General features: G+C 40.1%; 1 protein-coding gene across 2 annotated transcripts in view; it reads left to right on the plus strand.

Annotated features, from left to right (window-relative positions):
- vdra (vitamin D receptor a) overlaps window positions 1–20,869 on the plus strand; it is an 89,450-nt gene that overhangs the window by 48,336 nt on the left and 20,245 nt on the right. For both annotated transcript variants that reach the window (XM_028583812.1, XM_028583813.1), the window contains exons 2-3: window positions 15,431–15,578; window positions 17,132–17,262. In XM_028583812.1, the coding sequence (XP_028439613.1) occupies window positions 15,433–15,578; window positions 17,132–17,262 (277 nt within the window). In that variant the 5' untranslated portion in view covers window positions 15,431–15,432. The remainder of the gene's footprint in view (window positions 1–15,430; window positions 15,579–17,131; window positions 17,263–20,869) is intronic.

The raw sequence follows: 20,869 nt of genomic DNA on the forward strand, positions 1-20,869 counted from the left end.
GATCTCTGCAGGGTAAATCCAGACAGCTAGCTAGACTATCTGTCCAATCTGAGTTTTCTGTTGCTCAACTAAAACAACTTTTGAACGTACACGTGTTCCACCAAAAGGTTCCTTCCCGAGGCTATTTTGCTGCGGCACCGGGGCTCAGTGCAGCGCTTAGCACCGCCCAGTATGATTGTGATTGGTTTAAAGAAATGCCAATAAACCAGAGCACGTTCTTCTACTAATTTCGCTGGTACTAAATAAAGGCTACTATTGCTACCATCCCGGAATGCTGTGTGGACTAGCCAGACAGCGCTGCGGAGGAGGGTCTGGCAAAGCGAGACTAACCCTACAATGATACGACATTACATATTTTTTACATCGCTGTGTTGTTTGATTAGAGGAAAAGTCAATCACCCTACTTGAAGTCTGAACAAGTGAAACCTGGAACATGACAAATGGCATTTTGTAACCAGTATTTCATGTATTTCAGAAATGTCTCATCTTTAAATGCAGGTAACAGCAGCAGCTTCCATAGTGACAAAGGATGAAATGGCCCTTTTAAGCCTATTTAAGTGGAAATGTGTTTAACTTGTGTTGGATTCCTTTCCTGCTTCGTTATCAGCCTGTTTGTGTGTGGCTCAGTTGCACATGCTGTGGCTGGATTTTCACATTTTGACTCTGCAGCTGGTGTCCTTTTGCCCTTATTCACATATTCTAGGTCAGCAATTGACAAGAATGTATTGATCAGCCATGATGAGTGAGCTTCAGCTCATCTGTGCATGCATGTAGAGAGACAGAGAGGGATTTTTCTCAGTCTTGTCAAGCTATTGATTTGTTTTGGAAATTTTACATATATTAAAGACAGTGTAAGCATATACTACAAATAATGTAAGCAGGTAGGGCTGTCGGCTTTCTAACCTACTCTCTACGGTATTATGTAAACTCTCCTCTGGTTGGACCTCTGCCCAGAACGCTTCATTGTACACTTCACATGGTTCTCTAGGTTCTGTTAACACTGACAAAACACAACAAAATGAGGTACACTTTGAACATGAATGGGCTCTGTGCTAGGAATACGCCTCTCACTCAGTGTGTATACTTGGTACTCCGTGCCTTACAGCCTCAGTTCTTAAGCCATGACGATTAAGCTGTCAGAAACAGCGCTGGGCATATCACATTTGAAAAAAGTGCAAGTTCTGTGCAAACCGTGACATTTTGGCCCGAGGATGGCACTATAACAAATGTAGCGTGTAATGGAAAGAGTTTATCATTTTCTTGCCGTCATTCTCACTTGCTTGCCTCTTTATTTTCTTATACCTTTTTTTCTTATGCATTTTTTCAACCACTTGTCCTTGCTATCTTTTTTGCCAAATTTCTTGTTTCCTTCACCAGCCTCTTTCCCTGTTTTTTCCCCCCTCTCTTACCCTTTCAATGCTTCTCTCTTTCACTTTCTCCTTTCATTCCTCAGTTCCCGCCTTATTTTTTTTTTCATTACTTCATTCCTTTCTTTACAAGCTCCTCTCTGTCTCTCCCTCTCTTCCTCTCGCTCCTCCCTCTTCTGTCTCCTTGTCAGCCTGCCAACAGCACGACGGCCTGTTCGTTTTCATCCTCGGCAGAGAAAACAAGGTTTAAAGTTCAAAGCTGCTGTTGTGGATTGGCGGCAGGAGAGGATGCCAAGCCTTGGTCAAAACAGATTTAAATACTGTCTTAAATAGATGGAATTTTCATCTGATCAAACACCACATTTAAATGTTATATGCAATCACTTGGGAGTTAGATGAATAAAATAGAGATGGATTACTCATAGTTTTACCAGTTTCATTTTGTATACGTGTGGGAATGCACTGCAAATGGTGTGTGTGTGTGTGTCCACCTGGCCACTTTGATCCAATATATATCTTAATGATCAGAGATGTCCTCAAAGCCTGGTATTTTTGAGCATTTTTAAGATAAGCGATTTGATTAATCCATAATGACATTCTTGTAAAACAGTGTGTTGATAACTGTGTGTTAATAACAGCAGCTGGAACAGCAACTTTACAGTGACTTTTGTTTCTGCAGCTGCAATTATCGACCGGTCATGTCTATGTTGGGTCACAAAAGTTCACAAATACTGTAGACGATGAATTGAAATTTGGTTTGAAATCTGCATTTCCAGCATGGCTTGGGTCTAGAACACCTTACCCAACTTTTTCAACCATCTGGACATTTTACCGAGCACAGACTGAATCGGAAAGCTGCTTCTACACGTCAGTAGGCCTATACAACTTTCTGGATAACTAAAGAGATATTTTTCTGTTTTTATTTTTGAATAGATTAGAAAAAAATATATATAGTAGCATCTGATTGATTTGAAATATGTTGTGTAGATTGGAGACCAAGATCTCACTGAAGTCTATTTCAAAGGGTTTGATTTAGATGTGGATAGTTGTGTGAGACTCTGAATTGGTTGAATCGAACACCACTAATTTGTGAGTCTGTGTATGTGTGTGTGTATTTGTGCATGTGTCAGGGGGTGCGCCACGTACCAACCAATCACATCAGTCCCTTTGTGTAGCATACTTCTGCAGCCAATTGGGACTCTCAATTATCGTTCACACATACTGTACTACACACGCACACACACACACACACACACACACACACACACACACACACACACACACACACACACACACACACACACACACACACACATTCAGGCCCCCTTCCTTTTTATGGCCTCAGGCTCATTAGTTGGATGTGCAGGCATCTGTTTGGATAAAACCAGAGCTCTCCCTTCTCTGTCTCTCTCTCCTCCATGTTTCATGTCGTTTGACCATGCTCTCTGTTATGGTACTGTACTGAAGCACAGTGTAGTAGCCTATTGACACTGACATTCATGTTGTGTTTTGCTGCCTTCTGATTTACAATCAGTTTAGGCTACATTATGCAATTACTATTTGTCTGAAAATTAATTATCTTTTGCACTTCTCAACCTATTACTGTATAATTTTTTGCACTCACTTTATTCTTCTGCATAAATATTTGCACGTTTCCATACATTCCTAACATGTTCACTTCATGTTACAGTCCTTATAATGTTGTTTGATTGTGTAAAAGTATCTACAGTTTATATTGTTTTAACCAGTACAGTTTGCAGTAACGTTTTTGTTGCATAATCACTCCAGCTTTAGCAAAACATTAGCTAGTTTATTTGGTACTTCTAGCTAAAACTAATGCAGTCTAATACAGCAGTCCTGCAATCATTTTTTTTTTTTTTTTTTTCGAAGAGTGTTGAATGAAAAAAAATAGAAATTAGTAGCCTAGATTCTTAAACTATATGCAAATTGGAATATTATGTTCAGCCCACCTGAGATTAGCAGGACTGGGTGGACGGCTTTACCTGTGGACCCGTTTTAATCTTTCCATAGCCCACTGTTGGGTACCAACTTAGAGAAAAAAAACCCCACTGGCTTTGATCTTTGTGTCCCACATTGAGGTTTAGGCCCAAAGCAGGTTGTTTGGGTTCACATGCCGCTACTCCTCTGTGATTTCTTAAATTACCTTTGATCAGGATTTATGGAGCCAAACAGAAATCAAATACCTGGGGAATGACCTTTATTAAATTGGTCAAACAGAATTCCACTCATTTTACTGTCCAGTATCAATACACAAGTCCAATCCAAAAATGACAGATCCAAAAGTATCTGCGTAGGAAAAATAAGGAGTGGCCGTTTGGTTTTCGAGTGGTGGGATTTTGACTGTGCCTGGCTGCCGCTTTGTTGTATTGTACTGGACTGGAGTTTATGGCGGTTAGCTGTTTGTGGGGCCCACTGTGAGGCAGCTAGTGGTAAAAGTAGGCCATGCGCCCTGTTGTGCCGCCTATAGAGTGAGCCCCTCTAGTAACAGATTTCCATTTCCTATACTGAGCCTTATACAGGACTGGGCTGTACTGGGTTTCTGCTGAGCTTTGAAGACAAACTATGTGGAAGGAGAGAATGGGAGTATCACAACCTTTTGTAGTAATGAAGTACATCCCACCTGAGGGAGCAGAGAGGAAGAGGAGGCTTGTCTTTCTCCTCTTTACGCCCAGACACTGTGCAACACCGGCTTCCGCGGCAAGCCTAATTTATTGTTGTCCCCCTTTTTTACTGGACTGAGCATCTCTACCTGTTGTGCATCTTCTCAGCAAAATCTCAAAACACTAAATTTCCATAGTCTGTGTAGATGAAACAAAAGTCAACTTCTTTGTAAGCAGATGGCGATTTAAACAAAGAGCGTCTCTTTCAGACAGCGGTGTAACTTTATGGATCCCTGTGAAATCCTCTTTTCTCTTGCCACCTCCACTTGGAGGTCAAAGGTCAGGGTCAGCTGCGGAGCAGCAGCCCTGCAGCTGGTAGGGGTCTTGGTGTTGTAGTTCAGGGACACTTGTGTAGTGTTGATGCCTGCTGGTATGGTGGTGTGTGAACTCAGGTCCTCAGTTTAGGGACTATCTCTTTAACCTTTATGCTTCCCTGTCAACAACTTCAAACCACTTCAGCAGCACGTGGCCACTCTGTAAACATGGGATATAAAAGGCACCAGTCAAACAAGAATGCTAAACATTCCTTTAGTGCGTTTATGATACTAGTAACTGGCAAAGAAGCTTACCGGTAAGTATGATCATCTTATCCACTCTGCTAGGCATGTATTTTGATAAATATTTGAATTGTAGCAATGTCCCTTTTTGATCAGAGTGGGCTTCCTGAGAGATTTTTTTTTTTCCTTCTTCCCACATAATTTTCACACTACTGAAATGCAGTTTAATACTAATTAAACAGTAGAAATGTTCCCCTATATGGTAGATTATATTGTAAAAAGTGGGTGTATCACTCATTGTTTCTGTACACAAACCACCATTTATTGTAATAGAGCAGTTATTGAGACAAAGGAGAGAAAAGGAGCCCACACTATGCTGATTTTATCTAATTTGTTGTTCAGCAACTTCAACCCTTTTCTTCTAAACAAAATCCACAATAATAAAAGTAAGTTTTGTCAGCCTGTGGTTTCTGAAAACATTTCTCAGATTGTGTAAAACGGCACATTCTGGTCAAGGCCACCAGATGGTAATTCATTCTCAGACTCGGTGTCAGTGTTGTAGTGACAAAATGCTCAATCATGGTGATGCTATTTAATGGTACTGGTGCAGGTTAATCAATACATTGATAAGTCCACCTCATGCTCCATTTTACTGAAAGCCTCGCAAACAGCAGTGGTGGAGGAAGTACTGAATCTCAGTACTTAAGTAAAAGTACAAATAACCAGAGACCTATTTACTTTAGTAAAAGTAGAAGTACCACAATGACAACACTACTTAAGTAAAAGTAAAAAGTACCTCATTTTAAATGTACTTTAAATATTAAAAGTAAAAGTACTTGCATAACGATTTATTCTCTTAATGTCTATTTTCTAATAAAAAAAAAAACTGTGGCACAGCTATGGGCTGTGGCATTTTAATTAAGTTAGTTTTAGGTTAATGTAATTGGGTTTACCATCTGTGGCCCAGTTTACATTCTGACTTACAATTCTGGTTATCTATCAGGGTGATCTGAAGCTCGACTTTGCATTATTTCCCACGGGACAGTGAATGCTGCACACATTTATCTAGCGAGAACACACGGGCTTGGACAACAAGTACGTGGTGGCTTCACAGCTGAGGAGGACCGGGACTGTTTTTAAGATAAATATACAGGTTCTATATTAACCCTATGTGAACGGATGCTTCACATATGACCAAGTATCGGGAGCAGCGGCATTAACAGGAGCACCTGTAGTACCGGGAGCGGTACGCGCCTGGCCAATAAATGCTATTGAAGGGTCTTGACGTGGCGGTGCAGGAGCCGCTGCTGAAGGCTTCCCTGCGGACTGCAAACGTGTGGTGGTCAGGAAGACGTTTGGCAGGGGGAAAAACTGATCAGAAAATGTAACGGAACATTGTAGAAATGTAGTGAAGTAGAAAATATAGATAATTGCTGCAAAATGTAACGAAGTAAAACTCAAAAGTACACACTATTGATTATACTTAAGTAAAGTACAGATACGTGAAAAATGTACTTAAGTGCAGTAACAAAGTATTTGTACTTCGTTACATTCCACCACTGGCATACAGTAACAAACACACAAACTCGTAGGCCAAGCTGACCTAAAATTAATGCATAGTATTTAGAGTACATAGTAATTCTTGATACATACCACTGGACATGTTACTCTTGACTCCTCCCCAGTCAGGTGATCTTGTTTTAGCAGCTCATTGACTGTGTAGGTTTTGCAAACTGGAACATCAGATTTATCATAGGAAGGAAGCCAAACAAACGCAGCACCGAAGTTTGACTGGCCTCTAAGGGGCACAGAAGAGGCTGGACTGAGTGAGAAAAGAAAAGCAGACAGAAAGTCACAAGAGAGCTACATGAAGTTTTGAAGCAGGTTACTTTCTACACTGTTGTAAACTGACCTGGGTGGGCTTTAGTAGAGTACCTTTTGTTGCAGTATGGGGTATTTATTATCAATGTGGAAATCATTGGTATAAATAGGCTACTGATTGAAGGACACAGCTGAGTTTTTTATATATATATATATATATATATATATATATATATATATATATATATATATATATATATATATATATATATATATATATATATATACATACATACATATATATATATATATATATATATATATATATATATATATATATATATATATATATATATATATATATATAACCATATTTTTTTTTTTTTTTTTTAAATATGAACGTTCTCATGCATTATTATTAGAGATTTAGTGTTTTTTTCCTCAAAACTTATGCCTCTTCTGATTAATTATAACCTCTTGTTTGTTGACCAATATTCTCAAAATCACGTTTTTGTAGGCAGGAGGTCAGTGTGGATGGATTGGTTTATCTTTAATGTGACTATTATTTGCCACTGTTCATCACCCCCCCCAACCGGCCCTGTCAGACACCGCCTACCAAGAGTCTGGGTCTGCCGAGGTTTCTTCCTAAAAGGGAGTTTCTCCTCGCCACTGTCTCAATAGCTACTGCTAATGCTTGCTCTTGAGGGAATTACTGTAATTGTTGGGGCTTTGGAATTTATAGAGTGTGGTCTAGACCTACTCTATCTGTAAAGTGTCTCAAGATAACTCTTGTTATGATTTGATACTATAAATAAAATTGAATTGAATTAAAACAAACACTGGACTTTCACCGAGGAGACCACTGTTTGTGTCAATGTTGACCTATTTTAACCTATGTATGTAAATTAACTTACGTAACCTACTTAAATTACAAACCTACTTAAATTACGTACGTAACTTAAGTTAAGTAACAAACATACATTTATTTTAACCCAAACCATGATATTTTCCTGAATCGCTTAGTTCTGTTTAAAACCATGTTAACCATGTGTTTTAAACTGCGAGCGTTTTCATTTGTGTTTGCTGGTACGAGGACTTGTTGAAATAAATGTAATCCAGGAGAAAATACTTTTCTCTCAAAACGTATTTGAGAATGTAGTTTAGTTGTTTGAAAACATAATTCTTTAGGGGACAGGGTTGATATTTTCACAATTACAAGCAGTAAAAGCAAAGTTAAATCCTCCTTTGTTAACATTAGGGAAGATGAAGTGGGAACATAGACTGTAAAAATAGTTGACGTAGCATCAGTGACGTGCTCATTGATCTGTGGACTGCTGTTTTGAAACCAGGACTTTGCATTTTGGCCATCACCATCTTGGTATTTGGAGTCAGTAGTGACCATATTTGGACAAAAGGGCGGAGCTGGGCTGGGTGACGTGGCTAAGCCGGTGTTGTGTATGGTTTTAATGACGCTAAAGAGGGAAAGTCGCTGATTCTGACGCAAGTCATCCAATGGAGTTTTACTGGCGGGTTAATCTTGCTTTGCCAGAACTGCTTCCACAGCGCTGCTAAAGAGGGTCTGGTGAGTCCACATAGCATTCCGGGATGGGAGAAAAACGTGCTCTGGTTTATTGGCATTTCTTTAAACCAATCACAATCGTCTTGGGCGACTCTAAGCGCTGTACAGAGCCAACGGCGCCTCTGCAAAATAGCCTCGGGAAGGAACTTGTTTTGGTAGAACATGTGTACGTTCAAAGGTTGTTTTAGTCGTGCAACAGAAAACTCAGATTGGACAGATAGTCTAGCTAGCTGTCTGGATTTACCTTGCAGAGATCTGAGGAGCAGTTAACCATAGTCCTCAGAAATCCACCGCAGTTTAAAATTCCAACACAAAGGAAGCCCAAGGCAACGGGCATTTTGCCTAAATGAGACAATCATCAGGTGGAATTTCCAGCGGCATAGGAACAATCCCAGAAGTGGAACGTCGTGTATACAGACTACGGACGGGTAAATGCAGCATATATGTCAGTACGCAGAGCTGGTTAAAAATCGGCAGACTTTCTCCTAAGTTACCAGCTAACGCTAGCGCTAGCTAGTTAGCTGGGTTGGCAGAATGCTGAACAAGACATTTCTAAGCAACCAAAGTATTTCTAATTAACTTTGATAAAGTGAAAAAACACAGTGAGAGGGTCAAAGTTTAAGATAAAAACACGGACAACGCCCAAAAACAAGTTACCGGCTATTTCAATCAGGGCCATGGATAAGCATTGCTAAGCTTCTAGCATGATTGACAGGTCGACGTGTAGCCACACCCCTAAAGATTCCTCTGCTGTATCGTTTATTTTTTTAAATAAATAGGAATATACTTTACAAATCAACATCATGCTGTATTGAAGAAGACTTGAAATTAGCAATTGAGGCCATCAACTCGTTAGGAAAATGAGGTAGTAAATCAAGGCAGAAGTTTTTCCATTTTTCAGTGATTTTCCCATAGACTTCTATAGAAATAGACAGTGGAGTCGCCCCTTGCTGGAAATTAGATAGAATGCAGGTTTTAGGCACCTCCGCATTTGCTTCACTTTTTTAGGCACAGAAGATGTAGTGAGTGGAGTGGAAAGATCTTGTTTTTATGCCAGCTTTCAAGTATATGACGGGTTACATGAATCAATAAAGAACCCAAAGTGTTGCATGCATGTTTTTACCTAGGACAACAAGCACCCCTCCAATAACCTTTACAGGTGCACTGCAGCATTGAATTGGCAATTACAGGCTGGTCCTATAATGACTAATTATGATTTAGAGCTTGAATAGATTTACTCCTTTTAAACAGTCTTTGCTGTATTTTGATGCATTTTCTGAATTATATACATGTTATTTGTGTGGAAACAGAAAAAACAAACTATTCTCCTTCAGTAAGAAGGCAATGCCAAATATGCTTTTGTGAATGTTTGTTTCAGACACTGCGTGGTGATGGGGTCTGAATGGTCTGCCCAATGGGACCAATTGTTGACATGCTATGAGGGGAGTTTATGAATTTTAACACGACGAGATGTAACTCAGCTGCTGCACTGCTCACAGCTTCGGCAAGGGAAATAACATCAGCATCCGCAAAAACAGACAGAACGGCTCTGCTGTAATCCGGCCTGATTATCCCTCTTCCTAAATGTTTCATCTGTTGACATTAGATGGCACTTGTAGCCGTCTCTGCATAGCTCTCAGAAGCAACATGGACAAATGTGTTTACAGCTGAGGATGGCTAGTGAAATTAGTGAAAAGGGAGGCAGAGAGAAAAAGCAAAGTGAAACACGAAGGGGAATAAAGAAAAACGGATACTTGGGATGGGTTGACGATGCAACGACTGTTGTTGCAATGACACAATAAATGTGACATGAGTACCAGTTTTTCATAGATAAAAAGTTGAATATGAATATGACTGCAGTGCATTTGGTTAACAAGAAAAAAAGAAAAACATTTATGCTCCTGGACTGGTGTCCTGTTAAAAATCAGGAGTGTTTGATGCTTTTGTGATGTTTTCAGTGATTTGATTCTAAATGTTGTAGTACATGCCGTCTAAGATACAGACTTTGTGTATTTATGTCCAGTCTGCACATATACACCCTCAGGACACAACTTTGAAGTGGGAATTAATCTCATGGATTTCATTTAGAGTTGCTAAAACTCTGACAGTTTGCAAAAGTCTGTTTTCAGTGTTCAGTCTTTCGCAACACTATTGACGTAGCATTGGATCGTGTTATTGTGTCAACACCAGCAAGGACTGTAGGTGCAGTGAGTGATAGGCGTCACAAGGCTGTAACAGGGCATACAAGGTGAACAGCGGTGGGCTAGCTTGACAACAATAACACAGACTTCTATATGGTAAACAACACATCATGGGACAGTCAGCTGGCTAAATATAACACCAAGGAGTTCTTCTTTGGTAAGTCAGAGTATACTGTATGGAGGGACTCTTCTGTAATGTAGGGATTAGTCTATATCCTTTGCGTTCCACTTCCGGAATTGCTCCAGTGCTGCAGGAAATTCCGCCGGATGCATGTATTTTCGGTTTCCTTCCGCTTTCTTTGTGTTGGAATTTTAAATTTGGTGGATTTATGAGGACTATGGTTAACTGCTCCTCAGATCTCTGCAGGGTAAATTGAGACAGCTAGCTAGACTATCTGTCCAATCTGAGTTTTCTCTCGCACAACTATTTTGCAGTGGCTCTGTGCGGAGTTAAGCACCGCCCATGATGATTCTGATTGGTATAAAGAAATGTCAATAAACCAGGGCACGTTTTCCTCCCATCCCCGGATGCTGTGTGGAGTAGCCAGACCCTCCTTTAGCACGCTTTGGAGGAGGGTCTGGTAAAGCGAGACTATGTAGAGATCCACAAAAACAACACATTGTCATGACACCTAAATCATGCATTTTTAATAGCGATAGACCAATTATTGGCCTGTTTGCAGATTATCTGTATCGGCGTTTTATTTTACTGATAAAGTTCATTCATTTGGCTCAGCTACAGCTCTGTGTCTGTCCTCTGCTTCGGTTTTACTCACCACTGAGTCTAACTTAATGTCCCGCCCACAATACTATCCGACTATCTTTTACTGCGTATTATGTTGAAAGTTTCTCATTTATTAAATAATTGCTTAAAAATGCATATTGGTTCCAAGTATCGGTTATCGGTTTCATGAACTACTTATCAGTATCTGCCTTGAAAAAACAGTATCAGTCGATCCCTAATATGTATGACCTGGTAGTTCTGTAAAATAACTATCATATCACATTTTTTTCCTAATATGCCTAATATCTAAATAAAGACGCCTTTAAAGTAATCTAGAAAAGTACAGATATGTGTGAAACCATATTGTACAATACATGTATTTACTTATAGTTCTTTCGAGATGAGGATGTAAAAACAATCTTAATTCCTACTTTCCTGCGATAACCAGATAATGGAATAGATGCTTTAGGGCAAGGGTTCTCCAACAAGATTTTAAATTGAGGTCAAAGGTCCGGAATGAGTGGCAATAACAAAATAACATTTAATCAACTCACTTTTAACTTTTAAGCAACATAAATTCAAGTTGAGTACTTGGTTGGTCAACTTTTGTACCTGAAATTCGGTGCCAGTACCTTTTTTTCCGTTACACCACTACTGTATATTCAACGTCACTAACAATTTATTGACCAATAGAAAATGTATTAAAAAATAGAAAATGTTAGACTTAATAAGGTATTTTATTCATAACACGAGGTATGACTCGCGGTTCGGTCCAGATGCGGACCTTGGTCCGGACTTTGAGAAGCCCTACTTTAGGGAAAACATAGAATAAAACAAATGTTCTATAGTTTGCCAACCATGATGCTTGTTTGCAAAAAAGAAGTAAATAATTTCAAACTACTATTACAATTATAATCAGCTCTGTATATGTGTGTATGAAACGGTGTATGTGCTTATATCTTGTTGTCTTCATCATACACAGAGATGTTCTGACCTTCGTTGTGTAACACGTTTATTAAATGTGTCGATCCATAAATCCATTATACGTACCATCTTGGGAAAACAGTCCAACGACGGATGCCATGCAACCAGTAACCAGTAACATAGCTCAAGCACGGCATTCATTGTTCGACTGGTCATGACTGTTTTCCCAAGATGGCGCCTGCTTGTATACGTTAACGCTACTGTCTTTATAATCTATCTTTTTAATAAACTGTCTGCACACTTACCAAGTTCTCAATGCTTCGGTTTACATGTAGGGACCCTCATTATGCTACCGTTGAAGTGTGGTGCTATTTTGAGCCTTGTTAGTGGTATAGAAATAGCGATTTCTTTTTACTTTACCCGTGCCCCGACGACTAGCGTTATAAGTTAATCAGCGGTTTGCGCTATCTTGTTTCAAGCTAGAGACACATTCGATTAACATGAAAACATGTCCCAGAGAACGGTCGACTCGGTACACATGTGTTATTAACCCCTAGATTTGTTTTGCGCTGGAATTGTCCTTTAAAAAAGATATAGGTTGATTGGCAGATCTATAGAAACAAGTGTATGCATGAGAAAACAGAGCAGGGATTGTTAAGGTGTTAGGGAAAGTAAGATAGAAAGGGAGAGATTGAATTACCTGTCAGCTAAATAGTCTGCCGCCTTTTTATCACCAACTAATCATGCTCACTATAAATAAATAAGAATGGTAATTATCAAAGCAGCATTACAAATGAGAAACAAGTGAGAGAAAGCACATAAAGAATAACAAAAAAAAGAGTTACAGAGAAGTGATTAAAGGAGAAATAACACTAGAGTTGTTAATTACCGACCTGGAGCCCACTCGGACTGTTGTAAATCACCACCACTAATGAAACGGCAGGTTGTTTTGGTGGTGTTTTTGCAGATCTGCTTGGATGTTTGACCCGCTGTCTCCATTCCACCCTCTCCATCTTTTTCATTATTCACCTGGTGCTGCATCTGAGGAAAAAAAAGCTGTTTTTGTGACATGATGACTAATTGCGTGTCTTGTTTTTGTGTCTGTCAACACACTCCTCACCCACCCCAACACACACACTGTAGCCTGAAATCACTCATATGTATTTGAACGAGACAAGCCCCAGTGCTGGTCAACATGCATTAAAGTGATACTCCACCTGCACAGTAGTGCGTGTGTGCACGTGTGGGTGTGTTACTAGAGATGGTCCGATACTGCCTTAAACGCTGGTATCGGTATCGGAAAGTACTGGAGTTTATGCACCGATCCGATACCACGTAATAAAGCCCTAAAGAAAATCTACGTTAAAGTAGTTTATTTATGTTCTTTTTCCGTTATAACTGACTGTCAAACTGGAGAATAAAAGAAAGTTCTGTGTTTGTTCATGTTTCACAAAGAGTTTAACCTGAGCCAGACCAACAACAAAGATAGAAATCATATCACATCCATACAGGGATAGTAGTATACAGTTGTTAAAACATAATAAAATATATGACACACTGGTATCGGATCGGTACTCGGTATCGGCCGATACGCAAGTTCAGGTATCGGAATCGGTATCGGGAATCAAAAAATGGCATTGGGCCATCTCTGTGTTACAGTGTGTTCTAGTGTGTCCTGCTTTCCCGGTGCGGTGCTTTCTGGGTAATGGGACTGATGCGTCTGTATATGCATGTTAGTGTTTTCCTGGGAACTGGTGCTGAAGCTTCAGCTAGCCAAGTTGTAATGAGAGCTAATGGAGTCTGACTATGTTTGTCTCCATCCTTCACTTGTGCTCTCACCTGCCTCCCCCTCTTTCATTATTTCTCTTTGGCCATCGGTTGCTCCGCCTCGGCAGTTCCTCCCATCTCTTTGTCCTCATTTGACACTATCTGAGTCCTACTTCTATGCACGTCAGCTCCCCACAGGCTATATTCTGCAGCCTGCATCCCTCCTTTTTTATCCTCATTTGGTTGTCTTCCCCTTACATGACTTCTCCTTCTCTCACACATTTCTCCGTAGTGTTTATCTACAGGCCCAGATCTCTCTGTTTAAACATTAGGCTACAATACCAAAAACCTACTGACCATGTGTTTGTTGCATTGGACTTTTCCATCGTTTTGTTACATTTTGAGTCTTTTCTTTGTATCTTCTACAGTTTTTTGTTTGGAATTTCCCTCTTTCTTTCACCCTTGGACCTTTTCCTTAAATTTAAACACAATTTCCATTTTACACGTTTCAGATTTTAGCATTAGCATCGAACCGAACCAATCAGCCTCAGGTTTGTTCAAAACAAAAATGACAGACATAGTAGGCAGTTGATATACAGATCCAATCAACTGCCAGATATTTTTTTGAAAAAGCCAGCCTTTTCCCCCAACAGTTTCTAATGATAGGTTCTGTGTAACAAACTATCTGGTGCATCAGTTTGGCGTAAAGGGACTACAACTTGCATTTTGTTGTGCAACCCTGTGTTGTACAATGACGACAAATAAACCTTCAACCTTAAAAGGACAATAACCTGGTCACCTTTTGTCTTACGTTCCTTCATTAGCTTTATTCAATCCAAATGATGAATACTATTAAAATAACGAAAGGTGCAGATCATACCCCTCTCCCCTCGTTTCCTGTCTGTATTTTCACATCAACTATCTAATCATTTTGAGTAGATAAATAAAAGATAAGTCTTCTGTCAATACATTCAAAAACTAACTTTAGGCCACAAAATCAGCTTGATGTAATATGTTTTGTTTTCTGACTAAGTTCTTTTCTTGAAAAGGGCCTTTGCGGTTTGGTCAGCTTAGCTGAAACATATTGGTCACATCAGAATATGCATTACAATTTAATTGAAGACCTTGCCAGGGTGCATTTGTCAGTCATGTTTGACCATAGTATACACATTCTGCAGGCCAACACTTGAAACCCACTCATTAAAACTACAACATACAGTGTTAATTTGCTTCTGCATATTTTCTCCTCTCCTTTTGACCTCCTTAAAGTACAAACCAAGGATCTTTCTGTACCGATTGATATGGATTAGTAAGCTCACAGTTGGCCAGTCGGTGTGTGTTACTCTACTGCTGTTTATTTCATAGGGGAAGGCCAGATGGTGTGAGTGTGAAAAAATGAGCACTTTCATCTTGGCAGAATTAAATGTATCAGTCATTTCTTAGCCTATGGCAAATATCCCTCTTTCTGTCATTAATTTGCTTTCCCATGAATATTGTATTTTCACAACGTGTGTGTGTGTGTGTGTGTGTGTGCGCGTGCGTGCGTGTGTGCGTGAGTCATGCAGCCAATAGCTGCAAGAGTCTGAGTGTGGCTGTCAATGCCTTTTGCTAAATATGCTAATAGGCTGACACCTGTTTGTATAAGAAGAGGAAAACACACACCTCCGCATCAAACACTCCCACACAACACACGAGCAGAGGAAACAAACTGATTTTTAAGCTGTGGGCGAGGTTGGTGAAATTCATGGATGCACACAGACATTCCTCCCCTTTTTATATCTTTGTGCGTTTGTGTTTCATTCGTAAACTAGGAGCAGGCGAGCAGTGTCAGGCTCTAATGTCTTCTCTCTTTGGTTGTTTTCTCTGCAGTGATGGAGCCCATGACGGTGACAACGTCGGTGGCCAGGCCGGACGAGTTTGACCGCAACGCCCCGCGGATCTGCGGTGTGTGCGGTGACAAGGCCACCGGCTTTCACTTCAACGCCATGACGTGTGAGGGCTGCAAAGGATTCTTCAGGTGGGTGCTGTCCTTTGAGAACCGTGTGTTCATCTTGTCTATTTTGCAGTTTTTAAATGGATGGGATGATGAAGTTTGTGAAGTGTGTGCGTCTCTGTTGTGTTGTTAGCTGCCAGTCCGTGTGGAGGTGGTGTCTTCAGTTTGCATCTTATTTGCTTTATAATCGGGCATCGTGTACTTAAACAATGATTTTTCTGCCGAACTTGAACTGAATCTGTACATTTCATTCATTGTATGACAGCCTGATGTCAGTATACTGTACATTGTGTTTGATATTATGGTACAGTAAGTGTTTTTTTCAGTGCCAACTCTTCTGTTGTTTTTTCGTATTCTCCCCTCGCTCTCACTTGCTCTCTCACATTCACTCAAATACACAGAGGTTTGGTTTCATATATCAAGGTTTCTTAATAGGATTCACTAATGAAGTATTGTAATTAATTTAAATCCCACCAGCCGAAGGGAGAAGACGCCATTCCTTAAAACAAACAGTGTTTTTATTATCAATGGAATGAGCTTGTTTAGGTAGAATTTAATTAGTAATCATTAAAAGTGTTTATGTAAAATATGTGTACAATATATAAATTAGACATTACTTAGGCTGGGACTAAATCTCCAGTTCACTCATTTAAAGGAGCATTCCGGACTGCTTATTTTAGTAAGTATGGAAAAAAGAAAAGAGAGTATGGAAAAATATTTGTTTCTTGCCCATAGAGTGTTTTTAATGGCATTTGGAGCAGGCAGCCAGCACAGCTAAAATGTTAACCACTGTGTGAGAGTGCACGCCAGAGTGAGCTTGATGTCATCGGTAGCAAGGCAAGAAGTATGGCGTGCGACTGAAAGCACACTTCTACGCAGAGCTGCCTGAACGTCACAGCCTGCAAAACAGCTCTGTCCCAAATGTCTTTATATGTGTACCAAATCGGGACATCCGCGACCAAATTAGTTTGAAAGTAAATGCCGCAATATCTTTGAATTGCATATACGGTACACATAGCATCACCAATAATCAAATATTATACTTGGCTGAACATTTAGGAGTTATGCAGTGATGTAGTTAACATTCTATCTTTTATGTATAAGGAAAACATACCTTTATGGCTGGTTCATCATCATTTCCATAGACGCAGTGAATAAACAAGGCTGCTCAGACACCATGAAAGTTTTAATTATTTAACTTTTTCCACTTATTTTCTGTTCTTATTTATAAAAAGAGACTAAAATAGAGAGAGAGAAAATACTTTGTTATGGGAAAATAAAAAGAGTATCAATGGATAGTAATTTTTCTTTGAGGACAAGTTTTACAGTGGAACGTCTTCCAACTTTCTGCGTGGGAGTGTGGACTGAAGAGCCACAATGGGGAAATGCAAGTTTTCCGAGGGCTGGCTTTTTGTACCCGGATGTCATATATAGTCTGAAAAATCGACCAGGAAGTCTGGAAATTTGAGTCTGGAAAAGTATGGAATTTTAAAAATGGCAAGTGTGTAAGAACCCTGAATGGAATATTTGAACCACCACAGAGAATAAACAAAATGAGTCGATTTGCTCTCCTATAGGCGCAGCATGAAGCGTAAAGCCTCCTTCACCTGTCCATTCAACGGGAGCTGCACCATCACCAAGGACAACCGGCGTCACTGCCAGGCCTGTCGTCTCAAACGCTGCATTGATATTGGCATGATGAAAGAGTGTGAGTAGATTATTTATTTTCTGATCTCTGACATTCTAGCGATGCTGCTGATTTCATAAAGTCATAGCTTGAGATGGAGGTGTGACGATGCAAATATTTTAGTTTTGACCATTTTTCATGATTCTCTGTGATTCAATGTTTTGGTCTTCTATTGTAATTGGTTGTTAGTAGGGATGCACCGAATCCAGATTTTTGGGGTTCGGCCAAATACCGAATCCACTGGTTAAGATTCTGCCGAATCCAAAATCAAATACCGAATCCTAGTCTCATCCTCAGTCCATTAACTAGGGCTGGGCATCGTTCAAAATCTTCAATCCGGTGCCAATTTCGATACCACAGTTTCGATGCCGGTTCCTTAACAATACTTTTTTCGATACCATATGTTTTAAACTCCATTTCAACATGCTTTTCGATAGGGGTGCGCCAGTCAGATACTCAGGATTGGTATCAATCCGAACTTTAAAAATTAACAAAAAAAAGAGAAACCTTTTTGCCACAACATGAACATATTATAAATAATAAATAAACAAATGACATTGTGTACAAGCTAATATTGAACTAACTAAAATGCAAAGGACTGTAAACAGCAAAGACTTTTTAGTGCACACTGCATAATGACACAAACCTTTAACAATAAACTTGGTGACGGCCCTTGTTGTCATCATTGAACTAATGGAGAACTAATTTAAATGCAAAGGAATGTAATTAAATTGCCTTCTTGCTGAAAGGTGCTGTAGAAATTAAGTTGCCTTGCCTTACAACCTCAACCTGTCAGTCAGTCATCAGGGCACAGAAACCACTGTTGTGCCTGCTTGTCTCACAGAAAGTGTAAAACAACAGCACCGCGACTGCTTTCGGCTCACCATTAATATCATATCGCAGCAAACGCTGTCTGCGTGAAGTTTTGAAAAACTGTAACCACACTTGAAACCACTTTATCGGCATTGCCGTGACTCACTGTGACTTCAACAAAACTGCAGAGCCGATGTGGTTTACTCTGTCCGCACCTCTGTGTGTGTGTGTGTGTGTGTGTGTGTGTGTGTGTGTGTGTGTGTGTGTGGCGGGCGGTCGGTCGGAGCTCGGTGCCATCGACATTCGGTGCCCAGCCCTACCATTAACACAGTAAACGCAGTAATAAAGTAAAGAAATGGTTAACACAAGTTTTTAGCTGTGACTGTCCTTCCTTTGCCGTACCTGAAGTATTTGCATTTTGGCTGCTGTCTGTCCTTCATGAACAACTCGTATTCTTCTGGATGTTTCATACGCAAATGTTTTAACAGCAGCGATGTTGTGTGTTGTTTAGGGTCCTTGCCACCATGAGACAAATCGGCATTGCAAATTGAACATATGCCGTCGGCACGGACTGCTAACGTCAGCTACTTTTAATTTGCCAGAAGGTGTCATAGTGACAAATGTCGGTTCAACCGGTTAGCATAAAACCAAACCGGTTCAGCCTAGTACACCGGACCGGATGGTGAAATCGGCCAAACTCTAGTCCAAGCAGTAAACTGGTTTCCATTTAATCTAAAACTTACACATTCAGGAAGAAAAGTAAGCAGCCAACATAATCACTCTAAATGTAAATGTGTAAATTGATCTGATTTGAAACAAGGAGATGGTGAATATAGTAGAAGGCGGTGTAAAGGGAGAATGAGACCTCACCTCACTTCATGTTAACACAAAATCACACCTTGTCGCAACTGATTCATAATTACTGACACAGACGGGTCTTTGTTCTGCATGTTTACAAATTATCACATTTATTATTGGTAGTAATTACTTCATCAGTCATGCGTCGAGATTATTTAAATGTAAAATAGCGAAGAAGCACTGCGTTTCTTCTAAACAGGGTTGCAAGGCAGGGTGCACTTGAATTCCAACAAACCAATAGGAAGTAGCGCCAACAGCACTGCAACATGCAACATAACTATGACAAGTAGTGGATGACGAGGAGAATGAAAGCGAGGGAAGGAAGGAAGGAAGCCAGAGAGGTTATAGTCCTGTTCAACAATGGCTCTCTTTCTTCAAAGAGACACACAATGGTCTGGCCCACATTTCCATTCACAAACAGACTGTGTGTATGTTTGTGTGAAACAGCGATGATGTAGGGCAGGGTTCAGGCTGCTGATAACCACTGTGTTGACCACAAATAGCCACATGACACTGAAGTGTCTGTATTCCATTGAGAAAAGATGAGAGAAGAGCAAGCGGGAGGAGTGAGACTTATTAGTATAAAATGGTCTTTTTGTTTCTCACAGCTAGGATTCAGGTTTGTGGGGTGAAGGAAGTCCACTGTACTCACTGCTGAGTAGGACAGCTGCTCTGCTGGTCTCTACAGTGTCTGCTGGACACTGTGCAGCCATTTTTTTTCCACTTAGAGAACTTGAAGGCAGCAGCGTTGTTCATATTCTGTACTGCCAGTACAAAACCTGACCTTCTGCAAAATTAAGCTGTTTCAAGAATGTTGCATTCATGCTAACTGCAGAATTGCTCCAGGGTTGCACTGAAAAGAAGCAGGATGATACGTTTGCAATTAGTGCTTGGCATTAAAAGCACATTTTAAACTCTAGCTAATTCCCATCATTGTCATCTGAAGGCCGCATGTATGTTTGGACTGACGTGCGTTGTCAAAATGTTATGAAGCAGTACAGATCTACAGGTTGCACCAGGCAGCTTCAAAATAACCACACATACATCTGCACTCTTGTGCACATGTAATTAATCATTTGTATCCTGGTGGTGTTCTACTTTATGCAGTGCAAACCAGTATTTGTTTTATTTTAAATTTGCTGGCATGGCTGTGGTGAAGTTGGCGCACACATTCATTAAATATGGCTTTGCCCTGATGTAAAATTGATTTACCTTCCTCCATGATAAATGTACACATCCCCTTCTGTCCAGTAAAATGTATTTGGAAAGCTACTTTGTCTGTAAAGCAGAAGCAATCACAGTCCCTTTAATAGAGCTGCATTCTTAGCTTTAAAAATGGCAATCTTTATGAACTTGGAAAATACAGAAATGGACTGTTAGACTGTAGATAACTGGCGCGAAAACCGTAGGTGTGCGTTTCCAGTCACAAAAATATAAAACGTGCTCTTCCGCTCCTCCTGTGTAGATGTGGACTTGTGCTTCTGAGCATGACCTGACCTATGTTTCAGTAGATCACAGTGGATGTACCATCTTTGCCTCATTTTGAGCCTGTGTATCCATGTTACTGTGTCTACTCTGGCTGTGTCATTATATGCACATAATCAAAGACACAAACAAAACAAGAAAATGAATATACATGCTAGGGCCAGAATGAAGGTGTGGCACTGAGCGTTGATTGGTGGAACATTGACATACAGGATGCACACATGGGTGCACGCGCACCCAAACGCATACCGGAATGTGGACTTACTAAAAAAGACAGGTCACAGTACCAAAGGCATACTCCACAAAACAAACACAAACAACAACATGGAGATCAATTATGACTGTACATAAGTTGCTCATCTGACAGACTACTGACCGTGAGGAAAACACATAAATGCTTTGTACATATCTCTACACTTGGTCTTATGAGCATGCTCCTAACAATGACTCATTTGTGCTTTTCATCAATCCG

This window comes from Perca flavescens, chromosome 7 (assembly GCF_004354835.1).
Source record: "Perca flavescens isolate YP-PL-M2 chromosome 7, PFLA_1.0, whole genome shotgun sequence".
Classification (NCBI taxonomy): Eukaryota; Metazoa; Chordata; class Actinopteri; order Perciformes; family Percidae; genus Perca; species Perca flavescens.